The 24,431-nt window shown below is 35.9% G+C and overlaps 1 protein-coding gene across 1 annotated transcript in view; it reads left to right on the top strand.

Annotated features, from left to right (window-relative positions):
• Positions 1–24,431, top strand: part of NEK10 (NIMA related kinase 10) — a 96,761-nt gene that overhangs the window by 57,564 nt on the left and 14,766 nt on the right. The window contains exons 26-31 of the mRNA XM_065628844.1: positions 3,525–3,711; positions 3,801–3,887; positions 12,708–12,756; positions 15,753–15,790; positions 20,885–20,985; positions 23,993–24,103. Coding sequence (XP_065484916.1) covers positions 3,525–3,711; positions 3,801–3,887; positions 12,708–12,756; positions 15,753–15,790; positions 20,885–20,985; positions 23,993–24,103 — 573 coding nt within the window. The remainder of the gene's footprint in view (positions 1–3,524; positions 3,712–3,800; positions 3,888–12,707; positions 12,757–15,752; positions 15,791–20,884; positions 20,986–23,992; positions 24,104–24,431) is intronic.

Genomic DNA, 24,431 nt, shown 5'->3' with positions numbered 1-24,431 from the left:
TATTATAACTTCATCATTTTTTTAGTTTCTCCAGTTTGTCAAACCTTTCTTCAAAAACTATTACCACTTGTATTGATGCAACTCTGTGTATGATATATATGAAGTAATATGATATATGATGTGATTGTATCATGGTCTATGCACATTTAGTAGGCAGTCTATCTACCCCATTATACAGATTATGATAGTGAGAACTTTGAATGGTTTTGGAAAAAAGTCAGAAGGGAGCCTGAAAAATTGTGCTTACTACCAATTTTCAGTTTAACAAACACTCAAAGTAATTACCAAGTTCATTACAATTTTTATGGTCAATTGTACAGCCAACTGATCATGATTTTGTCTAGGTCACACTTCCCTAGCTTTCTTGTAAGACGTCATGAGAAACATCATCAAAAGCCTCACCAGAACCATTATAATTATGAATAACATCTACTTCTTGTTCCCAGTGCACAGGAGCTGTTACCCTGCTATAGAAACAAATACTTTAATTTTGTATGGGTTTTTTGCTGACAATTTAATGTTAGCTGTTGCTCATTTTATTGCTACCTTCTACTTCTAGTGTTTTTACAAGTATTTTAATAGTGGAAGTAGTTCTATTTTTTTTCTTGAAATAGAAATTCAATTGACTAGTATAATGAAGTAATTACTTGTCTCTAAGAAAGAAGATTAAGTAAACACTGTTTGTGAATGCCACGAGACAGCTCTATATTTCTTGAAGACAGAAAAGTTAATTCTTCTGGACAGCAATATGGCAAAACAGAGCCAAACAAAAGATCAGTGTCTTTATTTTAGTTAAACAGATGTGTGTGTGTGGTTCTTTTGTTGTTGTTGTTGTTTTGTTTGGATTTTGACAGTGTTAATTTCAATTTTTAAAAGATTACATTGCTGTTGAAAGTTGGAAAAAACAACTTAGATTTCACTTCTCCAAAAGTAAAGTATATCTGATTTTACAGTGGTAATGGTGACCAGTGAAGAGGAAGACAGTGCAAGTGTACAGGATATGGGTGAAGAGTGTCAACTTGCAGACAGAGATTTTTTTCATGGCTGGGACACAAATTTCCAGTGTTTCCAGAGGTGCTTTTGCTCAGTCATAAAGATGAATTCTGGAGAAATATAAAAGGCTTATAATGTAAACATTTTTTGCACAGGGACTCTTTTCTTTGTATATTTCCTTTAGAATTGTGTTTGTTTATACTATAAGGCAGAGTTTGTTTCGACAAAGATGGCAAACAATCGGAGCCATGGGGAAACTGAGGTACTTGTTTATTATGAAAATGTGAAAATAAACGGAATCAACTGATGAAGCCTCCAGAAAGATTTGTAAAATACTGAACTCTAGAAGAAAGTGTAGGTATGGGCACAGTTCAAATGAACATGTATCAATCTAACTCATGTTTCAATGTTTGTGGTATTTTGAAAATCCCACTATTGAATAGATTTCTTCAAAGGATCAGTGTCTGTTTTTCTGCCTGTCTGGAAGAAGTGTCTCTGAGGATATAGAAGTGGTTGCTTCAGGTGTTGAAGAATACTTTCTCCATGCTCTTCTCTCAAAATTGTGTTCTTTATATTCTTATATTCTTATGTAGGTCCTTATGGTCCCACTCCAAGGCTGAGCAGGAGTGATGCTGAATTCACATCCCAGCCTCCTCCAGTTAGTGTACTTCTGTCCTAAATCACTCAGGCATCCTACTCAAAAGAGAAACAACAGTATATAATCTCACTTTGGAAAATTATTAGCTATTGTCTAGGTAGGGCAAAGTATTTCATAGTAAATCTATATATTAATCTCAGATTAGTAATAAAATATTGTATATCTCGATGTTCAGATATTATGTAAATGAACCAGATTTTATATATAGACAGGTTATAGCTTTACAGTTTATATAAGTTCTTTAAGGCTTTACGATACATTTCACTCCTCTCTGAACAGTTTCTGTAGCAGGTATGATGATTATTTTTATCATGAGGTCTACAGAAATCAGTTCAGGCATTTCAAACAGGTTTCCTTTCTTGATGTGGTAGTTACATCTGACACCAGTTGGTAGCAGCAGTCTTTTCGATTTATTTATTTTTTTTTCCCCCCTTGATTTTCCGCTTGATTTACAAGCTATGGTTAACAATTAGTGAGGTTCAGTATTGGCAATATTGAAAGGAGTCTTAAGTTTGAAATGTCCATGCAGTTTGACCCTTCTCTCCCTTTACTTTGTTTTCTTTGATGCAGAACAGGTGAATTGGTTCTCTTCAGTAATTGTATACTGAGTGTTCAGGGCACAATAAGCGTGCTCATATGCCATGACTAGACTCTTCAAGTAAGCTTGAGAGTCATCCTTAGTGGTTGCCATTCTGTGCTACACTGCAGTCACTGCTATTGTGGCAACTTGGATGTAAGCTCAGTCCAGTACTTAAGTATGAAATGATCTTTTCCCACCCAAATGTAAAGAGAAAAGCTTGACAAGCCATCTCTTACAAGTTAAGTTATAGTTTTGGCAATAGAACGAAAGATGGGGAAATAATTGAATCAGACCATTATGTGCACAGAGATATAGTCAGTGGTCAGGGATGCAGTTAGTTTTCTGAAGGAGAAAGGGTTTTCAGAATGCGCCCATTCTGCTATATTGCAATAAGGTCAAGATACTTAATGAGAAAGACTTTGGAAGAATATTGCCTTAGATACAGGTCAAATTGTCTTTGACAGACTTGGTAAGAATATAAGTATTTAGGAATGTATTATCTCCTGAAATTACTTTAATATTAAAGATACTAATTTGTTTAATTTGATGCATTTATATAATTTATCTCCTGTTCTTTTTTATCACACAGAAATAATATGAGAAGACTTGGAACAATATATAAAGAGATCATAAAAACAGTGTGTTTTCAAAATATGTTGCATTAAAATAGAAGCAATAACAAAGATCAGGGATGTCTATTCTTTCCAGCAAAGCTATAAACAATAACAGCAGAGGCAGAATTTTATACTCATTGAAGAACGCCTTGCTACATTTAGTCAGTTCAGTCTTGGGGAGTCTCTCTGGCATCATGTCATCTCAAGTTCACTTCATATTTTACTACTATCTTGACTGTTGTGCAGGTTTTGTATTGTCCACAACTGATCTGCTGTTTATTATCTAAGCTGGAAGAGAGTAAATCTCCCATTGCTTGTATCTGGGAACCTACTGTCTTTGTCCAGTCTTTTATTTTTTGTGTTTTTCAGTATTTCTTTCTGGTCTGGGATGTTTCATTTTTTTCACTTTTCAGTGCTTGTTATGAAAAGACCTTCATCAAGATCAAAGATGCCTTTTATGTAAAGACTAGAAATAATTTGTTCAGATTAAGAGTTTGAAAATTTTGCTCTAAATTTAGAATCACTCACTGAACCAGGTAGCATGTAGTCCTGGGCTAACAGCTAAGTGGGAACAAACAGTGCATTTTTATCTGTGTGTATAGAGTGACATTTGCAGGTTTTCTAATAAGTGCTGAATAAGGACAATATGTAACATTTCCTTTTTGGTTTTCCTCATCAGAAAAATTACAAGAAGTTGAGTCTTCATAGCAGCAGCAGTGGAGCAACCAGTTGCAAAAGGGAATTTTCAGAAAATAGTGACCTCTCTGTCAATCCTAATTGTCAATCCGCATGTGGAAAAGATGAGGAAAGAATGTATGAAGAACTCCTGGTAGAGGATCATAGCACTTTAGAGAACTCTGAGAAAGGTAGTCATTAGCAAAAGAAGTATCAGGTGCACTATTACGCTGATCAGAGGTGAGTTAAAGACTTTTTTGCGTTCATTTTTTATGTGCAGATATATTCTTTGAATTAGATGATGAGCTGGACATGTTGGACAACTCAAGCAGCTCCAGTTCAAGTCATTTGAAAGAGTCTGCTATTGGTAAGATTCTTTAAGTGTGAAGTGTTCAGTACTTTCTGTTATTAATATTATATTATTAATTACAGCAAAGTAGTTGTTTACTCCAAAATATTAATGATTTGTTGCAAATTCACTGTCTGTTCTGGGTCCTAAGCAAAAGAAAAATAAAAGAAGTGCCTCTGTGTCAGCTGTTACCAGTATAATGCATTTTGCATCACATTGTCTGTGTGTAGCTTGTCCCTGTATTTTGAAGTAATGCCTATGAAAACTAGAATATTATTGGGCAATTTGACAAGGTGATTTAATTTGAAGCATAAGTTAACTAGTGTTGATAAGAAACAGGAGACAGTGTGAAACCTTTTGTCTCAGTAACGGTAATGCTATGCAAATGAATCAATGGAGTGCCCTCTTAGAGGGTGTAAAAAAGAAAGTTGAAAGAGGTAAGCCTTAGCTGTCCAGATGGATTGACTACATGAAATTGAAGGAATACTTGATGGTTGGATTCAAACTAGGAAAGGATTATGTGACAAAACACAGCATTAGTTCTGCCTGTAGTTATTTATGGTAATCAGATAGGAAAGCACCAGGTATGTTGGGTGTTGTCTTAAGATAATAGTTTTTTAAAATTATATTCTAAATATGAAATTTTTTTTTAAAAAAAGTGAAACATCTATAGCCACTGTGAGCCACCTGCTAAATTCTGAGCTACCATGATCGGCCTATTAAATGGGATGGGATTCTGACTGGAGGAAAATCAAAGAAATACCAGAAGAAAAAGGTTGATATTAGAGCTGAGTGAAATTCGAGATTTCCATTTATCCCATGAAGTTCTGTCAGAAAATCTGTGGATGATTTAAACCGTCCTTTTAAAAGGTTAAGAGAATGTGGTTGTCTGAAGATTAACAAATTCTATTTTTTCAGAATTTCAGGCTTCAAAAACACAAAATAGCATTATTTTGTCTGTTTGTAGTGCTATTTGCTAGCTGGGTTTTCTTTAGATTGGCCCAGGTACTGAAGAAATATGACTGCTTTTAATTGAAATGTCTAGCCATTAGTGCTTCGATTTGATGATTTGAAAATTATACTTAAAATCCATTAACATGATTTGCTAATTTTAAGTGGATAGCCTGCCATTCTAAAGGCTCTGGCTAGCAAGCCCTGAGTTTATTATCAAAGTTTGTTACTTTCTTGTGCTGAGAGAGGCACAAGAGAATCTTACAGGGTACAGGGAATCTTAGTCTGACTGTGGGGTGGGGCTGCATAGAAGGAACATCTTGAGGAAAAGCAGCCTGCAGAGGCAATATTCTATTTTGGTGTTTATACTGAAGTATAACACATTGTCCATCTCTTGGAAATGGAAACCTTATACAATGCTTAGTTCAGCATTGTATACAGACATTTGAAATCTTTGTCTTTGACATTTGAAATCTTGCCACACCCAAAGTATTGGTAATGATTTCTTTGTTGTTAATTTTTCTTTGTTAAAATCTGGACATTAGCAAAGCATCAACTTTTTCTAATAGTTAAATATTTAAATATTTCAGGATTACTTTTTCAAAAAAATAATTCTGTAGTCATACATTCTTAGATCATCTGTAGTTTCTACCTTATGCTGCCATTAGTGTTGTAGATCAGTTGTAATTAATACTGGCAAATTTTTCTTCTTTTCGAAAAAAAAAATAAAAGATTGCTTTAAAAAAAGTATTATAAATTCAGAATACTTGGCTATTGCTGAGGTTATGCTCCATTCATTGCTAACAAATGGCTAACAGTGTATGGATTATCAGCCATGGTATTGTCAAGCATGTCAGCCTCACAGAGGAAGATGTGACCAGCTTTCATCTAGCTCACTTGGAAACTGCTAACATGAAAATGTGTGCTTCAACTATGAGTGTATCGATCAGGGTCTTGAAAGGGTTTGTCTAATCGTGCTGCCATCACATCACTTTCAGAGAAAACATTATCTACAAACGTAGAAAAACATTGCTCTATTTTAAAGCTGAGGTGATATTTTGTAAAGATGTGTGACATTCTGAGTTGTTCAGTGGCATTGAAGCTGGTATGCATGTGAGTGACAGTGTAATAGTAGTTAGCTTTTTTAGAGTCCACTAATTGTCATAGTATTTCTAATAATTTTACATACCTTGTGCTTTTCAATTATGCTTTAAGAAAAGAATTATTGTTCTTAGTCTAGACAATGTAGTTCTACAAGACCAGCTGCTTTAACAACTCCTAAGATTGCCAAACGCAGGGTATGTAGGTTCTGGAGTAGTTGTTCATGCTACTTGAAATTGCTAATCCTACAGAAGCAAGATTCTGCACATTTCAGAAGCGTAGAGGCAGTAGTGGGAGATGCGACTTTTTTCCCTGAAGTTCTTATAATTTGCAGTGATAAAGATTGACAGAGGATAGGGACATATTGAGTCAAAAAGCAGCGAAGAGTGATGGGATGATTACAGCTTATTAGTTGCATTATTTTTATTATTCTAAAAATAAGAAGGTTCTCTATTTTATCTTAGCTTAGTCATATTTAAGGGGTTTTTACTTGGTTTTGGTTTACAGTGTAACTGTACCTGCATTTCTGCCAGTAAACCAAATAGTAGGAAAATGTGTAGTGTTTCTTAGTGTATTGTAGTCCAGTAGAGCTAGTATGTCAGTTGGCTGAAAGAGTGTACTATCAGCAAGTTTGCTGATGACACCAAGCTGGGAGGGGTGACTGACACGCCAGAAGGCTCTACTCAGAAGGCTCCCCTCTACCCTGCCCTGGTGAGACCTCATCTGGAATATTGTGTCCAGTTCTGGGCCCCTCAGTTCAAGAAGGACAGGGAACTGCTGGAGAGAGTCCAGCGCAGGGCCACGAAGATGATGAAGGGAGTGGAGCATCTCCCTTATGAGGAAAGGCTGAGGGAGCTGGTTCTCTTTAGCTTGGAGAAGAGGAGACTGAGGGATGACCTCATCAGTGTTTATAAGTATATAAAGGATGGGTGTCACGAGGATGGAGCCAGGCTCTTCTCGGTGACAACCAACAGTAAGACAAGGGGTAATGGGTTCAAGCTGGAACACAAGAGGTTCCACTTAAATTTGAGAAGAAACTTCTTCTCAGTGAGGGTGACAGAACACTGGAACAGGCTGCCCAGGGGGGTTGTGGATTCTCCTTCTCTGGAGACATTCAAAACCCGCCTGGACGCCTTCCTGTGTAACCTCACCTAGGTGTTCCTGCTCTGGCAGGGGGATTGGACTAGATGATCTTTCGAGGTCCCTTCCAATCCCTAACATTCTGTGATTCTGTGATTCTGTGAAGGCTGTACTGCCATCCAATGAAACCTGGACAGGCTGGAAAGCTGGGCGGGGAAAAATTTAATTAAATATAACACGGGAAAGTGCAGAGTCTTGCATCTGGGCAGGAACAACCCCAGGTTCCAGTATAGGTTGGCGAATGACCTATTAGAGAGCAGTGTAGGGGAAAGGGACCTGGGGGTCCTGGTGGACAGCAGGATGACCATGAGCCAGCACTGTGCCCTTGTGGCCAAGAAGGCCAATGGTACCTGGGGTGTATTAGAAGGCGGGTGGTTAGCAGGTCGAGAGAGGTTCTCTTTCCCCTCTACTCTGCCCTGGTGAGACCTCATCTGGATTATTGTGTCCAGTTCTGGGCCCCTCAGTTCAAGAAGGACAGGGAACTGCTGGAGAGAGTCCAGTGCAGGGCAGCAAAGATGATGAAGGGAGTGGAGCATCTCCCTTATGAGGAAAGGCTGAGGGAGCTGGGTCTCTTCAGCTTAAAGAAGAGGAGACTGAGGGGTGACCTCATTAATGTTTATAAATATATGAAGGGTGAGTGTCATGAGGATGGAGCCAGGCTCTTCTTGGTGACAACCAATGATAGGACAAGGAGTAATGGGTTCAAACTGGAACTCAGGAGGTTCCACTTAAATTTGAGAAGAAACTTCTTCTCAGTGAGGGTGACAGAGCACTGGAACAGGCTGCCCAGGGAGGTTGTGGAGTCTTCTTCTCTGGAGACATTCAAAACCCGCCTGGACGCCTTCCTGTGTAACCTCATCTAGGTGTTCCTGCTCTGGCAGGGGGATTGGACTAGATGATCTTTTGAGGTCCCTTCCAGTCCCTGACATTCTGTGATTCTGTGATTCTCTGAAAGAGAGTTTAAAAGTTTACTCTATGTGCGGGAACACTTTTTAGAAAATATTGTTGTCTTGAATCATGTTCATTTACATCACAATCAGGACAATATGCTAAATACGTTGAAAGACTAGTTCTGTGTGACATATGCTGTTAGAAAACCCTAGTCTCTAGAATTTTAGGTACTTGCTCTCTGACCTTCCTCACAAGAAAAAGGTCAGCATACAGTAGGTCTCTTCCATAATTGTTCAGCTACTGGCTTTTCATGAGGCTAAGAAGCCTCAATGCACAGTCCTGTTGTTGTGCTGTATCTTGCTTAGGAGTTTTTCTATTACCTCATAATTTAATACATGTTTCTAGCCTTTGAAGGAATCTCTGAACTTATCTGTCTTTTGACCAATAAGCAAAGGCATTGAGATTAAGGACTGATTTTTCTTGCCAAAATTTCTGCAATGCAATAGTATTGAGAGTTACCATGTAGTGAAGAGACCACAGATCTGCCAGAAGAATATTCTAGTGATGTGGCTCTAGAAGGGTCTCCTATATCTTTGAGCTTTTAGAAAAACAACTCATTCACACACTGCCAGGACTCGAGTCTTGTGCAGTTAATGCTCAAAGCAGTCAAAAGTATCCAGCTGATAACTGGGGATTTCTAGAACTAGGATATTCTCAAAATAGGAACTCTACCTATTTTATGTAGCAAATGATTGGGCTCTGAGTTTAGATCATCGCTTCGCTCCAAATTTAACTATTTCTGAGGATAACTACAAACACAGTAGGACATAAATATCCATTCAGTAATGTTACTTGCTGTCTGCAGCTAGTAGTTCCATTCAAAATTTGGGCTTAATTGCAGGCAGCTGCCTTATATCTTGCAAGTTCTGTGATAACAGAACTTTTTAAAAATTATTATTCAGATCAGTTGTATTCTTTGGTGGATTTGATGATTTGAGAAGATATTTCTTCCTTACATAAGACATTTAGATAGTTTGGTAAGTCTTAAGGGTATGATCTTAGCACATCTGCTATATATGGTTCTTTAGCTTGTAAGGGGAAAGCTTATTATTATTAATACATCAAGAAACCCATAATTTGCACAATGGGCTGTCTGTGAAGAATTTTTGAGGTCTTACAGTGGTTTTAGGCTTGTTTTTCCTAGTTTAATTTTGTTTAAGACTCAGATTTCTCTTGAGACCTCAGTGTAATGGGACTTTTTTGAAGACATCAGCTAGAACAAAACTGCCAAGACCTGGTCGTCCTGTATGATGCTTGCATTAAGCTTAAAGTACCTTTATGTCAGCTTTTGTTGCTGTACATGTAGTCACTGCTAATGAGCAAAACACATAATTCTGTTTGCTTTGCAAAACAGCTTAATTAATATGGTTGGCACTGTCCATTCCAGTGTACAGTGATTTAAAAGCTTATGGAGAGTGTTTTGTGTAAATAAAGGTAATTTGACCTTTCTCCTGAAAAGATCATTAAGCCATCATTCAAAAAGCCACTTTGATTCATCTGCTTGAATTAAATGGGAGCAATGGAAGTTTTCTGCTGATATCAAATCTTGATTAAATTTTCCTGTCACTCTGATCAAACTGGAAAGTGTTTTCAGAGGTTTTTTTAGATACCAGTGAAGTGAAAGCCGAAGTAAAAGTTACTGTCTTCCCATTTTTTTTTTCTGAACTCGTATCATGTTATAAGCTGTTTTCTTGAAACGACATGGTTAGGTGCCTGCAAGAGAAGAACACTAAACTGCATATTAGATTGTATTTGTATGATTTGCACCAATGTCAGTGCATGTTATGAAGCTAAAGCCCTAGAATTTGCTTTAATTACATCAGCTTTAAAGATCAAAGCAGCATTTAGAAAAATGCTTGATGCCTCATTTGATATATAGAAGGTGTTTCAAAAAGATGGACCCAGTTTCAAAGATACAGTGATTTCAAATTGGGTCCATCTTTTTGAAACATGCTCTATCTTCGTAGAGCTATTCAGAATAGGAGGGCTGATGACAATCAAATTATTTGGCTTTTGCTTGTCTTTCACGTTCCAACAAAGGTGGGCACAAAACCGGAGAGAGATGATTTATATTTCATTTTCCATGAGATTATCTTTAACTGAGAAATCCCCTCTTGCAAGGCATTTGAATAGAACATATATCGCCTTGCTCTTTCCATCCATGTCAATGGAGTAAAAGGAAATACGATCCAGCTAACACTCTGGGCTGGACTATGCGCTATGTGCTCCATGACTTCTGTTAGTTAACTTTCCTGCACCTCTGTGTTGCTTATTACTCCCTGTCTGACTTTGTAGGATTAACAGAACTCTTACACAAAAGACTAAGGACTATAGCTAAAGTCATTAGTGTTCATCAGTGTGTGTATACACACATGAATGTGTTTATTACAATGATTTTTAGATGTCTGAGTCTCCTTGTGCTTAGTTATTTAAGAAATTATTTCAATGTGGTTTTATAGATTCCTCTCTCAGTTGTAGCTGCTCAGTGAGTCTCTAACATAATAAGCAATAAAAATGGCACTGAAGGGTGTTGGCTATTGTTGACATGGCATGTAAAAGATGGCATCATGATGTCTGTGGTTTTGTTGGTTTTTGTTTTTTAGCATTAATAAGTATTTTCCTACTTTAGCATATGAATCAGAAAATATTGCATCTCTGCAATGTACAGTGAGTGGTGAGACAGACTCTTTGGTGTGAAATACCATACACTTGCAAATACACTCATAAGTTGGCAGATTAGCAAGTCAAATGTGGTTAGTCATCAAACTGATCAAGAAAATGTGCATATGAGCCCTTTAGTGATAGAGAGACTATTTATTTGATACAGCCAAAGGGTATTGTATTTCAAATCAAATTTCATGTATGAATACATGGAAAATACCTGTTTTTAAAATTCTAGGAAACAGCTGCGTTCAAACTCAGCTTTCTAGCCAAGTAGCTTCTGTTACAGATTTTCTCGCTTATATTTCCATAATGTATTTGTAGTCTTTGTATATAACAGTGTGTCTGAGGTTGTAACTCAAAATCCTTACCCCAAGCAACATGACTCAGGTTCAGTCAGAGCTTCTACTTTCATATTTGTATTATTGTGTTGCATCCTAAGCAGGTAAATTATCTGCTCCTTGAATAGGCACAGTCACATTTTTCATTTCCAAAGACCTTCTTTACTTTCTAGACAGTGAATACTGTATTTTCCTATCTATTTTCCTGTCTCGATGTTAAAGTCCATTGAAGTATCTTTGCTTCTGTAAGGGCCTAGTTTATTTGCTGTTACATAAATCAACTACTCTTATCAAACCTTCTTTTGGGTCAACTACTACAGAGTTTTAGTATCTGTTTTGCTAAGCAAAGCATTAGCAAGGAATAAAATCCTCCCTTTCCCCTTCCCCTTCTTCTTTTTAGGGAGACAGATTTGACCTAAAGATGTGTCATTTCTTTTGGTTTTAAAGTGAATTCTGTGTGACAGATGGCAGCTTCCTTTGGGCTTTTTTTTTTTTTTTTTAAGTTCAGAGGATCTCAGAAAAGTAGGAAAAATAGAGCACAACAGAAAGTATGTTTGAACACAAAGAAATGATTTAAGACTCTCAGAAATGTGTTTGCTCTCTAAAGGTCCTCTACTGTTGCTCTAGAACTAGTACAACTGCTGTAACAAGAGCAACAATGGGAAAACTGGTGTAAGTTAGGCATAAAATCTTTATTCTTAGCTACTGTTTGAGTGATTAGATGCCTCTGTTCTTGTTTTATGGTAGTACTTGAGATGTTACTAGTGTGGAAAAGCATCTCATGTAGACAAAGATGCATTAATTAATGCATTAAATGTACAGGAAAATTGTTGTAGGATTTCCTGATCTTACTACTCAGACCTTCAGTTAGCTGAAATATCTTTTGATTTAAACACGTGCTTATTCCTAATTCAAAGTGAGTTAACATTTATAGGATACAGTGGTCTTGTATGTCAAAATTGCCATCAAAGAAATGGTTTTACAGGAATGTTTTAAGACGAATGCTTAAGACAAATACTTGCATTAAGACAATGCATTCCAAGTGTATAAATAATAAATATCATCAAACATTACCCCAACTTCACATTTTTGGCACTATGCAATAAATGTCATAAATGTTTGGGTTCAGTTTTATTGCTGATTAGATGTTTGACCAATAACTGGTCATATGAGTTTTCAAGGTCTTGAAATCAGTGGGATTACTTGAGAAATAAGGTATTGCATATATACTAGTTTGAATAGCTAACTAATAGAATGGTGGCAATAGAACTCTGGTAGAACAAGGTTTAACCAACCCATCAAAGGTCCTCTGAAAAAGTGAGTAAATGTTCTAGCTTTTTATCCAGACTAGAGACAATGTTGCGGCCACAGTGGTAGCAGTAACTCAGGTAGTTACTTAATGCAAATCCAGATACATCTTCTGTGGACGGCTGGCCAGCATCTGTTTTTTAGTTCCTCTGAAATTCGGAAAATATTTATTAAAATATTTTGTGGGGCTGAGATTTTAGTTATGGTGTGAAGAAATCTTTGATGCATCAGACAGCAACTCTGTAGGCAAACAGGGGTTTGGTGTTCATTTAACCCGTCTTTTTAAAAGTTATTTAGACACCGTGTCTGGGAAATAGAAAATATTAACATGTATGTGTATATATTTTTTTTTAATGCAGAGATATTATTTTTGCATTTCTTTCAGGTATAATTAAACGAAGTTTTAGCGCTTCTGAAAGACAACCTCAGATAAGGTAACTATGATTTATGATTTTAATATAGATTATATAATTGATCATTGTTATGACCAGTTCCAGTTGGTCATTTCACAGTGGAACAGTTGTGTGATTGCCTTCATGGAACATTTCCTTACTTATTGTTACAACTCAATTCTATCTCAGTCTATGACACACAGTCTGCTTGAGGATATTGTTTGAGGGTGTTCGCACACAGAAGCTTTAAATGAGTAATTTGAGAACTGACATTAAGCTGATAAATAGTTTTAAAAGTGGACATCAAGTTAAACTACATCATTACATTAAACTACATCAGCTTAAACTGAATTTAGTTGTGTAGCCAAATTCTGGTTTTGCTTTTTTAAGTGGCTGTTTTTCTGTAGAAAATGTGTTTGTGCATTTGATAGTTTAGAGTATTATCTTCTCCCTTTGAACTCCTCTAGACTTTCTGTATAAAAGTAGGTATCTATTTTTGGAATTCTGGATTCCTTCATATTTTGTTCAAAAATGAAACAAACCAAGACAGAATATGACATGGCCATCCCCATTCTAAAGGTCTTTCCTTTTTCTTCTGTTATTTATTAAAAAATGCGTCAAACACATTCTTAACCAACCATTATTTTTTCCTGATCTCCTTGGCACCACTCTTTTTCATAGATTCTGTTATTTGTTTCTTTGTTTCTGCTTTTCTTTCACATCTGAACAAAAAAAAAAATCACAGTTGGCTCCATTTTCATCCTGAACAATTTTTTTGTCTTACCTTTAACCTAACTATTATATGTAAGTATTTAAAATAGTGGCATTGATTACTCTCCCCTGTTTCTCCACAGACCCTGTTTGATCTAGTTTTTACGTAAGGGGTATGACTGTAGCAACTCTTGCTAAGCTGTTTAATGACCTCTTCCGACTCATAGTTCCTTTATTTTCTTGATCTGCTATTTACCATTGCTGCTTTTTCATCTTGAAATTTTGTTTTTTCTGACTCTTCTGACTCTATCCTTTTCTAATTCTCCCCCTAACCTTTGAATCTATTCTTAAGGATCATTCAGAAGGATACTAGTTTATCTCTTTATCTGGTTTCCTCTGGATGTTACATGTGGCTTTATCACTGATTCTCTCCTCTTCTGCATCTTGTCTTTGCATGTATCAATGTGTTTGCTTATTCATCCAGCTGCAAAATCGTGCTGCAAATCCTGCATTCAGCCGTATACACTAGATATATTTCCTTCTGTCAATACTAACTTTTGGCTCATCTCTGTAAGGTCTCTTTGTAGCCATGTGTCCATACAATTGAGTACTGCAGAACTAAAAGGAACTTCATAAATACCTGTACCTGAAGTCCTACCCATTATCTCGCGTTTTAATCTTTCTCAAAAGTAACATCCATCCTCACCAATACTTTGACATTTGAGCATCTGCTTTAACTTGTGCATCTCTCAAAGTTCTTGCGTTCAGAGTATGTCTCACTGTTCTGCCTGGCACCTCTAAGATGTAACCTTTCCTATCAATATACATTGCTAAGACTCTTACTTGGGTTTATAATGCTGTCATGCAAGCAACGTAATCATTGCTTTCAATATGTTCATTCTGGTCACTCATATGCACGCTCAGAACACTGCTGCAAGGAACATTTCTTCAGGCCTACCTTCAGTTCTAGAGCCTTACCTTCACCCTTGCCATCTTCTGTGTGTGTCCTTTTGCTGGTTGTGCTTTTCCTGTCACTTCAAATGCAATACTTTATTTTTGCTTTCAGAGTTGTTCTTAGCATATCACCATCCCATTTCACAGAATCACAGAATGGCTGGGGTTGGAAGGGACCTCTGGAGATCATCTAGTCCAACCCACCTGCTAAAGCAGGTTCACCTAGAGTAGATATCACAGGAAGGCATCCAGGAGGGTTTTGAATGTCTCCAGAGAGGGAGACTCCACAACCTCTCTGGGCAGCCTGTTCCAGTGCTCTGGCACCCTCAAAGTCAGCAAGTTTCTCCTCATATTCAGCTGGAACCTCCTGTGCTTCAGTCTGTGCCTGTTGCCCCTCATCCTATTGTTGGGCACCACTCAAAGGAGTCTGGTCTCATCCTCTTGACACCCACCCTTGAAATATTTATAAGGATTGATGACATCCCATTTGTCACTTATCACTCGCTACCTTTCCCGTTTTGGTCCTGCTGCAGTCAGTAATGGCAGCCCCCTAATGTCTGAGCCTTGAAGCAAGCATGTTTGTTTTTTCTCCATCTCTGCCCCTCACGTAAACATTAGCAAAACTATCTCCTTATCTTTCTTCATAACTGCTGCTTCCAACTGTAATTTTCCCTCCTGCCTAAAACATGTATACAAATTCTTACCACACCAGGGCTCTTGAGGCTGCCATCCATCAGGAAATCATATTGGTTCTTTCAGTTCCCCATTTGTCTGTATCCATTTGTTGCTTATCTCAGCAACTGAAATCTACAGGCTGGGGTAGTGTCTGTATTGACTATGAAGCAGAAGCTAGCATTGAAACATCTGGACCTAGACTTCTGACCATTGAGGTATTGTTGTCCTGGTGATGTAATATATTTCCCCCCACATACTTTACAAGTACTGTATGTAATATTACTATCCACTAGACAATCATTACTTTATTATTTATGTTTTCTATCCAAAAAATGGGTTAACTGAAATGTCCTTAAACAGGTACAAATGCAAAAGAATGTGTAATCTAGTGGCATATTGAGTTTTAAGTATTTAAGTTCTGTTTACTGGTTTTTTTTACTTGCCAGGCTAAAAACTGAACAGGGAAAGCAATGGAGTCTAACTTTTTCTTTAGTAGAAGTCATGCTATTTTGGACATGTAGAATAAGCCAGCCTTTATGTGACTTATAAATGCACAGTGAAAAACTAGTGAATTTGGAGAGATTTCCTTTAGAGGAAACATGAGGAGTCAGGAGGGAATACTGATATTTCCTCTACAGTCATTGACACAAAACACAGTTTTTAAAATACTTTTTTTTTTTTTTTTAATATAATCATAGAGATTATATTGAAAGTCCAGGATCAAGACTGCGACCAGGTAATATTGTACTTGCAACAAAATCAGACTTTAACTTAAATTAAACCTAATGATTTTCAAGTACTTAAGCCTTATTCTCCTGTTGCATATAGAGTGTCTCCTCTCTGTTTCGTCAGCTTTACTATTTATCTGCTCTTGAGAGTGCCTCCTCTTATATGCTGGGCCCACACTAACAGTGTTCATTCATAACAAGGTGGCAAATCTTCCGCTTGTAGTTCTTTGCAATATAAAAAAATCATGGTATTATCTAATAGCGATATTTTAAAATGTTAGAAAAGGAGATAATTACATTTAGAATACAAATATGTTATATGAAAGATCCTTAAGGAATTTTTGAAAACTATGAATTCCAATAGTAAATCAGTAAGACCTAATTTTAATGGTCATTATCCTGGCTAAACTTCTGCTGAATGCCATGGGAATTTCTCCTGTGAAAGGGATATTTCATGGAGGTTTTGTAAATTATCATGTATTTATACATCATCATTGATGAAACAAGTTTTCCATTTGAAATTATTTTCTTTTTTACTGAGAAGCTTCACATACTGTAAGCTGCTAAGCTGTGATTTCAGAGTGCATATTGTCCAAATTAAATCATATTTGAAAGAAAATTGTTTTGAGCAATTGAAATATTGATCTTTATTTTAAAAAGTTCTTTTTGTCTGTGCTAACTTGTATCTCACAGCTTTTTGATATAAAAATGTATTATAAATTTTAATTATGCGGTACAGATCAAAATCTGCTGTCTATTTTCAGCAGTTTTCAATGCTGTTTACTGAAAAGTGCCATTATGATACCAACACACAGTTTAAACCCACTATCCAGTGATAATGTGTCATACCTATAATGATCTGCAGACAAACGCTTTAACCTTTGTTAATCTTTTCAGCCCTGTAATTTGAGCAAATCTAACATCATTTGTCAGTAATGTTTTCCTTTCAGGTAAAACTCTTAGAAGTTTTGATCAAGTCCTCAAAAGCCTGTTCACACACACATGCTCTCATCCCCCAGATAATGCTATACTTCTATATTTTTAAAAAGTATAATTGTGGAGTAGTCTGGAGGGTATGGACTTTATGGGAACTCCTGAAGTTCCTAGTTGAGTGTTGGGTGTCTGTCTTTGAAGCACATAGACATTACAAGTAGACATTACATATGGTTGTCCTAGACTGGTAAGTCATATTGTTTCTGTCATACTATTAATAGAAAAGAGAGAAAGCTCCATACACTGAATAACAGGGAAATCCATATTATGTCCTGCTCAGTCCTTTCTGTTTGCTGATATCATTCTAAGCATATTTTTATTCAGAAAAAAAAAATCTGAGAAGACCCACAGAAGAAAGGGCACTCATATTTGCTTTTATTTTGTGAATACAAGCCCTTGACAGCAAAAGAGAAGTCAAATACCACAGAACAGGGAGCAGTGAAAAAGGTGACGTGTCAAGGAAGTAAAGTTTTTATCAGTGTCCTAACAAAACCTGATAGATTCCTAGGTTGTAACAGGATAGAATATAGCAGTATTGAAACAGTTGGTAGAGAGGTGAAAATGATCAAAGTAGTTTTTCTCATGGCATTTAATATTTTAGATTATTATAGCATGGCTTCAGCTGTCACCTTGAGCACAAAGACCAAGCTAAATTCTTCCTTAAGTGGCTCAGGGAAAATGCAAGACTTGTTTTCCTCTTATTGATTTTGTTAAGAGGAGACTTAGGGAAAAATGTCAAACCAAATTTCACTTGCCCCTCTCAACCCATCAGCCAAAAGGCATTGCCACAAAAAAATCCAACAATAGCAGTGATGTCATTATCTTCCTGATCCCATTTTCTATATCTCTCTATTTTCTGTGAGAGCACAATCAGATCTGGTTGGTCCCTAGGCAATTCGGTTTGTGAATGTCTCTCTTCTGCTTCTTGTTAAAATAGCCAGCCCAGAAATTCAACAGGAAAAAAAGCTATAATAGTTCAGTTGTGGGCTAATTAATTTTGGTATTTGGATTTCATCTTGCTCTCAGTAGAGTTTTCATTCTTGACACCAGATCAACACCAGATCACTTTGCAAAAGGAAAAAAAAACTTTAGGTGGATGTAAATCTGTACATAACACTTTATGATCCTCAAGGTGTTTCTGTATGAGGAAATTTTAGAATATGGATCTAAATTAGCCTCTGCAGTGTAGTTTAGAGATAACAGTATTTCAGAGAGATACAGGGCTGCTGGCTGAAGGGCAGTATTTGGACCTAAGCTCTTTGCTTAGCTTCCAGCTCTAATACTCAACTTGGGAAGGTGATTTTGTTAACTGATGTTCTGTAGTGATACACTGTTTTATAGTGGCAGTCTGCTGATAAGCTTTTGTTTCATCTCTGGGTCTGCCAGTGTGTATGGCTTAAAAAACACAAGATCAAAAATAATAAATAACGACTGATTTACTGCATAAAAATTGAAGAATCTGATTTAGTTTTGGTTCTACACTCTTTCTCAGCAGGCAAAGCATGATAGAGGAGCACTAGGTAAATACAAATCAAGCTTTTATGTTTAATTGTTCTATTTTAAGTCTGAATGATATTTTGTAAATCTGCACTTTGTAGTATACATAATATTTACTTTTGTGTCCTAATTCGGTTAAATCACCTAAAGCTTAATACCAGTATTTCTCTATTGATTCTTATGGCTGGAATTAAAATTATTCCATGAAACACAAATAAATTATCATGCCTTTTTTTCGGTTCAACAGGTAAGTTCATAAAGGTCTTTAATTAAGAAAATATAGTCAATCTTTTAGGTATAATATCCACAAATTAGTGCTGAGTTTACTGTGCTTGGTATATTTTAAGTAATGCTCACTCATTTAGGTAGTGAAGCGAATTTGGTTTTGATTTTTATCAAGCTACCTTTGGCTAGTATTTTTCAAGTATCTGCTTGAATATGGCAAGAAAAAATGCATGGATATTTGATATTACTTGCTGGTAAATTAGGTTTTTCTTGATCCCAAGAACTAAATATTTTCACATAGCTTTTTTTTTCTTTTTAATCTGATTTTAACACATAGAGGTAAATGAACAGGTTAAAATCATGTTAAATTTATTTTGCTGAAAGAAAATGCATTACTTTCTTTGCAATGCTTTTGTCTATGGGAAGTATACATTATGTACATGGATTTGCTTGAGAGAGGATGGTAATCTAGCTTTAGAGGAAGAGAAACAGGTTTACACTTACTATTTTCATAAGATAAGAAAAATTCAGCTTTCTTGCTCCTTACCATAATAGTTAATTTACACTTATCTAGATAAAATCAACAATAATCTAATAAAAATGATAAGAGGAAGCCAAATGTTTGATGTACTGCAATATTCTTAAATAATGTTTTTCCTTTTAATTCCAAACTGACTCCCTTACTTCAGACTTTGTAGTACAAAATGTAGTGTCATTGTCCTTGAGTATGATGGATGCTTTTTAGCAAAGATCACATTTGAATACCCAATTAAATAGTTAAGCATGGAAGTATAAAACAACACAAGCAAACAGATTATTTCAATATCTGCTTTAGAAGAAAGTATTAGAAAGAACTTGTAGTGGTTATTTTCTCAAAGTGCCAATTCTTTCTTACTGTCAATCTCCATCTTCGTGATCTCTTCTTAGTAATTAGTGAAAGAATATTGTATCTTCTGATCTGTCTAGTGTACAGGTCTACTTGAAATGTTAATGCTTAGAGAAATGATAGGGAGGTGTATTAAGAAACAGAAGTTTTCAAAACTGATGAAATATTTAATTTCAAAACTTGTTTAGTCTTTTTCTTCAAACAGGCCAACTTTGTATGCCATATAATATGGCAGGTGTGGGGAGATAAAATAATATACAGTGTATATGTAATGTGCATAGCTCATAATTACATGCATATGGAAATTGAATCTGTGTTAATATTTTCTGGTTTGCATAACCTCATTTTGTGGTTTGCTTAACCTCATCCATTTTTCTATCAATATCTAACTAGAATTGTGTTTAAAAGGTTTTAAAACCCACTTTCACTTATATTCACAGGTCAGCACTCTATTCTTATGTAATTTACAAGCCAAAGTAATATACAGTCCATAATACGGAACAATTGTCTGTGTTCTTCCCTTTGTAGGGAGAGGAGTTTTTACAGCATTAGTTTTTCCTTAGCATTGATGTTCTTTTATTCTAAACATGAAAAATGCCATTTCCACACTTTATGGTGGTGTCATTTTGATCATGGAGAATGCTGGTAATGGGTCCTTTCCACAGTCTCCATCAATATGTCCTTTAAATAGGGTGATCTTTAGTGGGGAGAAATTTATGACAAAGAGCAGAAACCACTAATTTTCTCATGCAAAGTAAAGGAGACCCAAGGGATTCATAGCTGCTTGCACGTTTTCTTAAGGTTTCTCTCAAAACATGCTCTTGCTAGATGTTGGAAACAAAAAGCAGCTGTGATAAAGCAACACACATCACTGTAAGGCAACATGAGAATATATTTTAATAAAATTTTTTGCCCGAATGGTCCACATCAGCCATTTTGTTGGTAAAATGAAAATAAATTTAACAACATCAAAATATATAAAAAATATAATGTATGTTAGTCTATGTAAAAAAAAAAAAAAAAGTTAAAATAAGAAAATTCCGCTTATCATATGTTTAAATTTGTTTTTGAATAAATGTGGGAAAACTTTTATGATTAGTGCGTTACATTAATACTTCTTTTCTCTTAGAGTAACTTAGAAGTGAGTCAGAGAAAGGGATTTTTCTTTTGAAACCCATTATCAATTACATTGTCTAACCCAGGGGTGTCAAACTCATTTTTACCGGGGGCCACATCAGCCTCGTGGTTGCCTGCAAAGGGCTGAATGTAATTTTAAGGCTGTATAATGTGGCCCCCGGTGAAAATGAGTTTGACACTACTGGTCTAATCTTTTAAGTTTTTAGATTATCCTTTTTTTGTTGTTGTTCCCAGCATTATTGGAAACCCAAGTCGTGCATTTAAACTTAATATTTACACCTACAGGTTTTAAACAGTGTATGCTGTTTATATATTAAGGCAACAAAATGAGCTGTCCTCCTAATTTTACTGTTGTCATCTACAGCATCAGCAGGAATTGCTGTATCACAGCGGAAGGTGCGTCAGATCAGTGACCCTGTTCAGCAGATTCTTATTCAGCTGCACAAAATTATCTTCGTCACTCAAGTATGCATTACTGTTGCTTCTGACATTCTATACTTTTCATTTATTTGCAGTTGTCAAAACGATGGTACTGCAAAGTGCTGCTAATTTAGTCACTGTTCTTTAAAAACAACAGAACTTGACATTTTTGCAGATGGCAGGATGCTTTAAAAATATATCATTTAAATAAAGACTAACCTTGAATATTAGTATGTGGAGGATGGCAATAATTGAGTCATATGAAAAAAATTCATTGGCTCACCTCAGAAAAATGGATTGTACAGTAAATTATTTTTACAACATTCTGTCATGCCAGCAGTATGAATATTTTAAGTGACTTGATATCATATACTGACATGGAGAGTATATAAAATGCTCTTCTCTGTAGCAATAATTTCTAAATAACTTCTAAGTAATAATTTTTATTATAAATAAACAGTAATAATTTCTTGAGATTCCTAGTGCAATATTTCAAATCTTAAATATGTTAAATATTTTGAAATGACAGATTTTTTCAAACTTAAGATTTATTTTTAAATTAATATCAACTCTTTCATAGTGAAACAGAGTTAAAGTTATTTCATGCTCTTTCCAGAGCAAAAATGGAGTTGATATAAATCTGCATTGAACTCTCAACTAAAAATGTGACATGAACCTCTTTATTCTCCAGAAAGATGGTTGCCATTCAGTTACTTGCAAAGTTTGCTATTATTAAGTAAATGTCGTCTCATTTTTCAAAATGAAGTGTTTGTGTTTGGAAAGTGATTTTTATCACCTCAGGGGATTTCAGATTGCTGAGGCATGTTTATATGTGTGTGTTTAGAACAGAGTAGCATAACTGAACTTGTGTTTATTTTGCCTTTTTTTTTTAACTGTCAGACTTATCAAAACAGGTAATACAGGAAATAAGTTACCAAGGACAAAGAAAACAATTGTTATTTAAAATAATTGGAATTGATTGAATTTATTGCAAGAATTATCTCCTTCACCTGCTAACAGAAATGAGGCAGTTCAGTCTTTACCTGCTGCATTAGGTGTCCAAGATGCTCATTAGTAAATCTGCCCTCTCTATTGAAGGTTTTCTCAAGTGCCCTACTAATTAATGCAAGTTACCATAACGTAGATGCCTGATAACTGAGAACTAAGAGCAACTCAAAGACTCACTCAGAATTGACCACTGAAGCATTAATAACAACTTTGATGCTTTTGGTGTCAGGTGGTTTTGGAATTGGAAGGCAGAAAAACCAGGATCCATTTCTGCACTTATTCATTGTGTGCTATCTGCTTCTCCTGTACCTGTTTATGTTCTTAAAACTCTAAGGTACAATATTTTTTATAATAAAGAGCTGTTTTCTAAAACTCTGTTGCATATTTCAGCTGACAATTCTAAACTGAAGTTTACAAGGGAGAGAGTTCTTGCCTGTTAGTCCTTGGTTGCCAGCAGCCTTCCCAATCCAGTTTCCATGGGAACAAGAAACAGAGTGATCTCTGGAAAACAATGTAGTAGAGAGGTTTAAAAGAAAAACAAGTATTATGTAAATCCTGGGCCTTTTTAAAAACTGATCTGACATCTGATTTCGTTAAAACAAAAGCTAAAATTGAACACTAGTGCCTGAGGCAACTCCAGGTTTCTCATGCAGTGGACTTGTCCTTTACCACCTTTGCTTCAGAATATCCCAGTACGCCCATGGTACCTTAACTGCATGCAGCTCATTGCAGTGGCAGGTAGTTTATAAAGTATCTGGCAGGCATTATTTTTTTTACTCACAGGCTAAGGAACATTCAACATCTGACTTGAATCATATGTGTAAGGCCTTATCTGCATTAAAAGGGAGTAGTATCTGTCTGTTAACAAAAAACTTTATGCAACCAGCTGTCTGATGAAATTCTTTTATGCTTAGGATGTAATCTTGATCCCTGGTTTGCCAGAGCAAATCAGGACTCCTGTGAGGCCAATATAGCTGTTGCAGATTTGTAGCCATCTTGGAGCAGTAATTTGTTCCAATGGGAAAAAAATCTTTATAATGTGTACTGTGACTGTGTTTTAACGTGAATCATTAGCGGTCAAACCTTCCTTGTATAGTCAGAAAGCTTCCTCAATTCAATGGAGTGGCACTTTATGAATTTACGTAAGTGATGTGATTGTAAACTCTGTACTAAAAGGTAGAAAATCATGGATTTATAAACATTCTCTCCATGTATAAACAGCTATACAGAAACAGCATAGGGGATCCTTCCAAAAGGGTAGTACATACCATAGAACTGTTATGAGACTGGGTTGGTGGTGTTGAAGTGACCAACAGCTAAAGCTTTACATTTACAGTTGGAGCATAAAAATGGTTTTAAAATATTAAAGAGCAAAGGAAGAGACCTCCTTTGAACTGTTGATTGAAGACTTTAAAACACAATAAAGTATGATGTGTGCTTTTCTTTTGCAAATGTAGTTGAAAAATGTGTACTTTCTCAGCCACAAAACACAGGAGAAAAAGTATACAGTTTTGCTTTGTAGACTAGTGAAATGTAAATTGCCTCTAGCAAAAGACACATTCTGAATTGTATTGAGATGTACATAAGGATCTTAAAAGAGCGTGTCGAAGCCATGAGAAACATTCACCTTTTCTACACACATTGAACGAAGGTCTATGAAGTTTCATTAATTTCAGCTGGAGTGACTCATTATAGCCCACATGAAATCTACTCCAATGTTCTATGGGCTTTGCAGAAAAATGTCCCAAATACTGGCACTTTGGTCATGGTGGCAAATTGAGTATTACCTGTATTAGGCTCATTATAATGATATTTACATTCAAGGCTAAAGAGAGTGAGGCTAATAGGATAGGCAAACTTAGGAGCATTGTAATAATGTGCCATTAAACCACGTCTTATACTGTTATTTATTACCATGCTATTAACATTAATTTTTCTTTTTTGCAGTATAGCTACTTCTTTCAGTAATGATACTGCTGATTAGGTCATTTTTATGGGAGGTGTATCTGAGCGGTGAAAACATCTGTTTCTTTGTTTTGTATAGCTTCCTCCAGCTTTGCAATGCAACTTGAAAAGAAGGATCATTGAGAGATTCAAGAAGTCCCTCTTCAGTCAGCAGAGCAATCCCTGTAATCTGAAATCAGAAATGAAAAAGGTGTAGTACACCAATTACTACCTATGATCAACTTTTCTTCTACTTGAATTAAGCTGTTGATATTAATATCACAAAAATATGAGTGTAAGATTCCATTTTTAAAAGGAAATATTTAGAATATTCTCTAGCTATCCTTTATTTGGAAAATATGGAGGCTTCTTAAGTAAGCAGCTTCTACAGATTGGTTTCAAGTTTGTGTTTGATCATTAGAACAATTTTGGTAAATGGAAAGGACCTGCTAGCTGCTCATATGCAAAATCAGACTTCATCTCATCAGAGCTCTGAAAGAGAAGAGAAAGGAAAATGTAACTTTTTGTGGCAAAGGCTT

The sequence above is a fragment of the Caloenas nicobarica genome, chromosome 2 (genome assembly GCF_036013445.1).
Source record: "Caloenas nicobarica isolate bCalNic1 chromosome 2, bCalNic1.hap1, whole genome shotgun sequence".
Classification (NCBI taxonomy): domain Eukaryota; kingdom Metazoa; phylum Chordata; class Aves; order Columbiformes; family Columbidae; genus Caloenas; species Caloenas nicobarica.
This window is presented reverse-complemented; position numbering and strand designations above follow the sequence as displayed.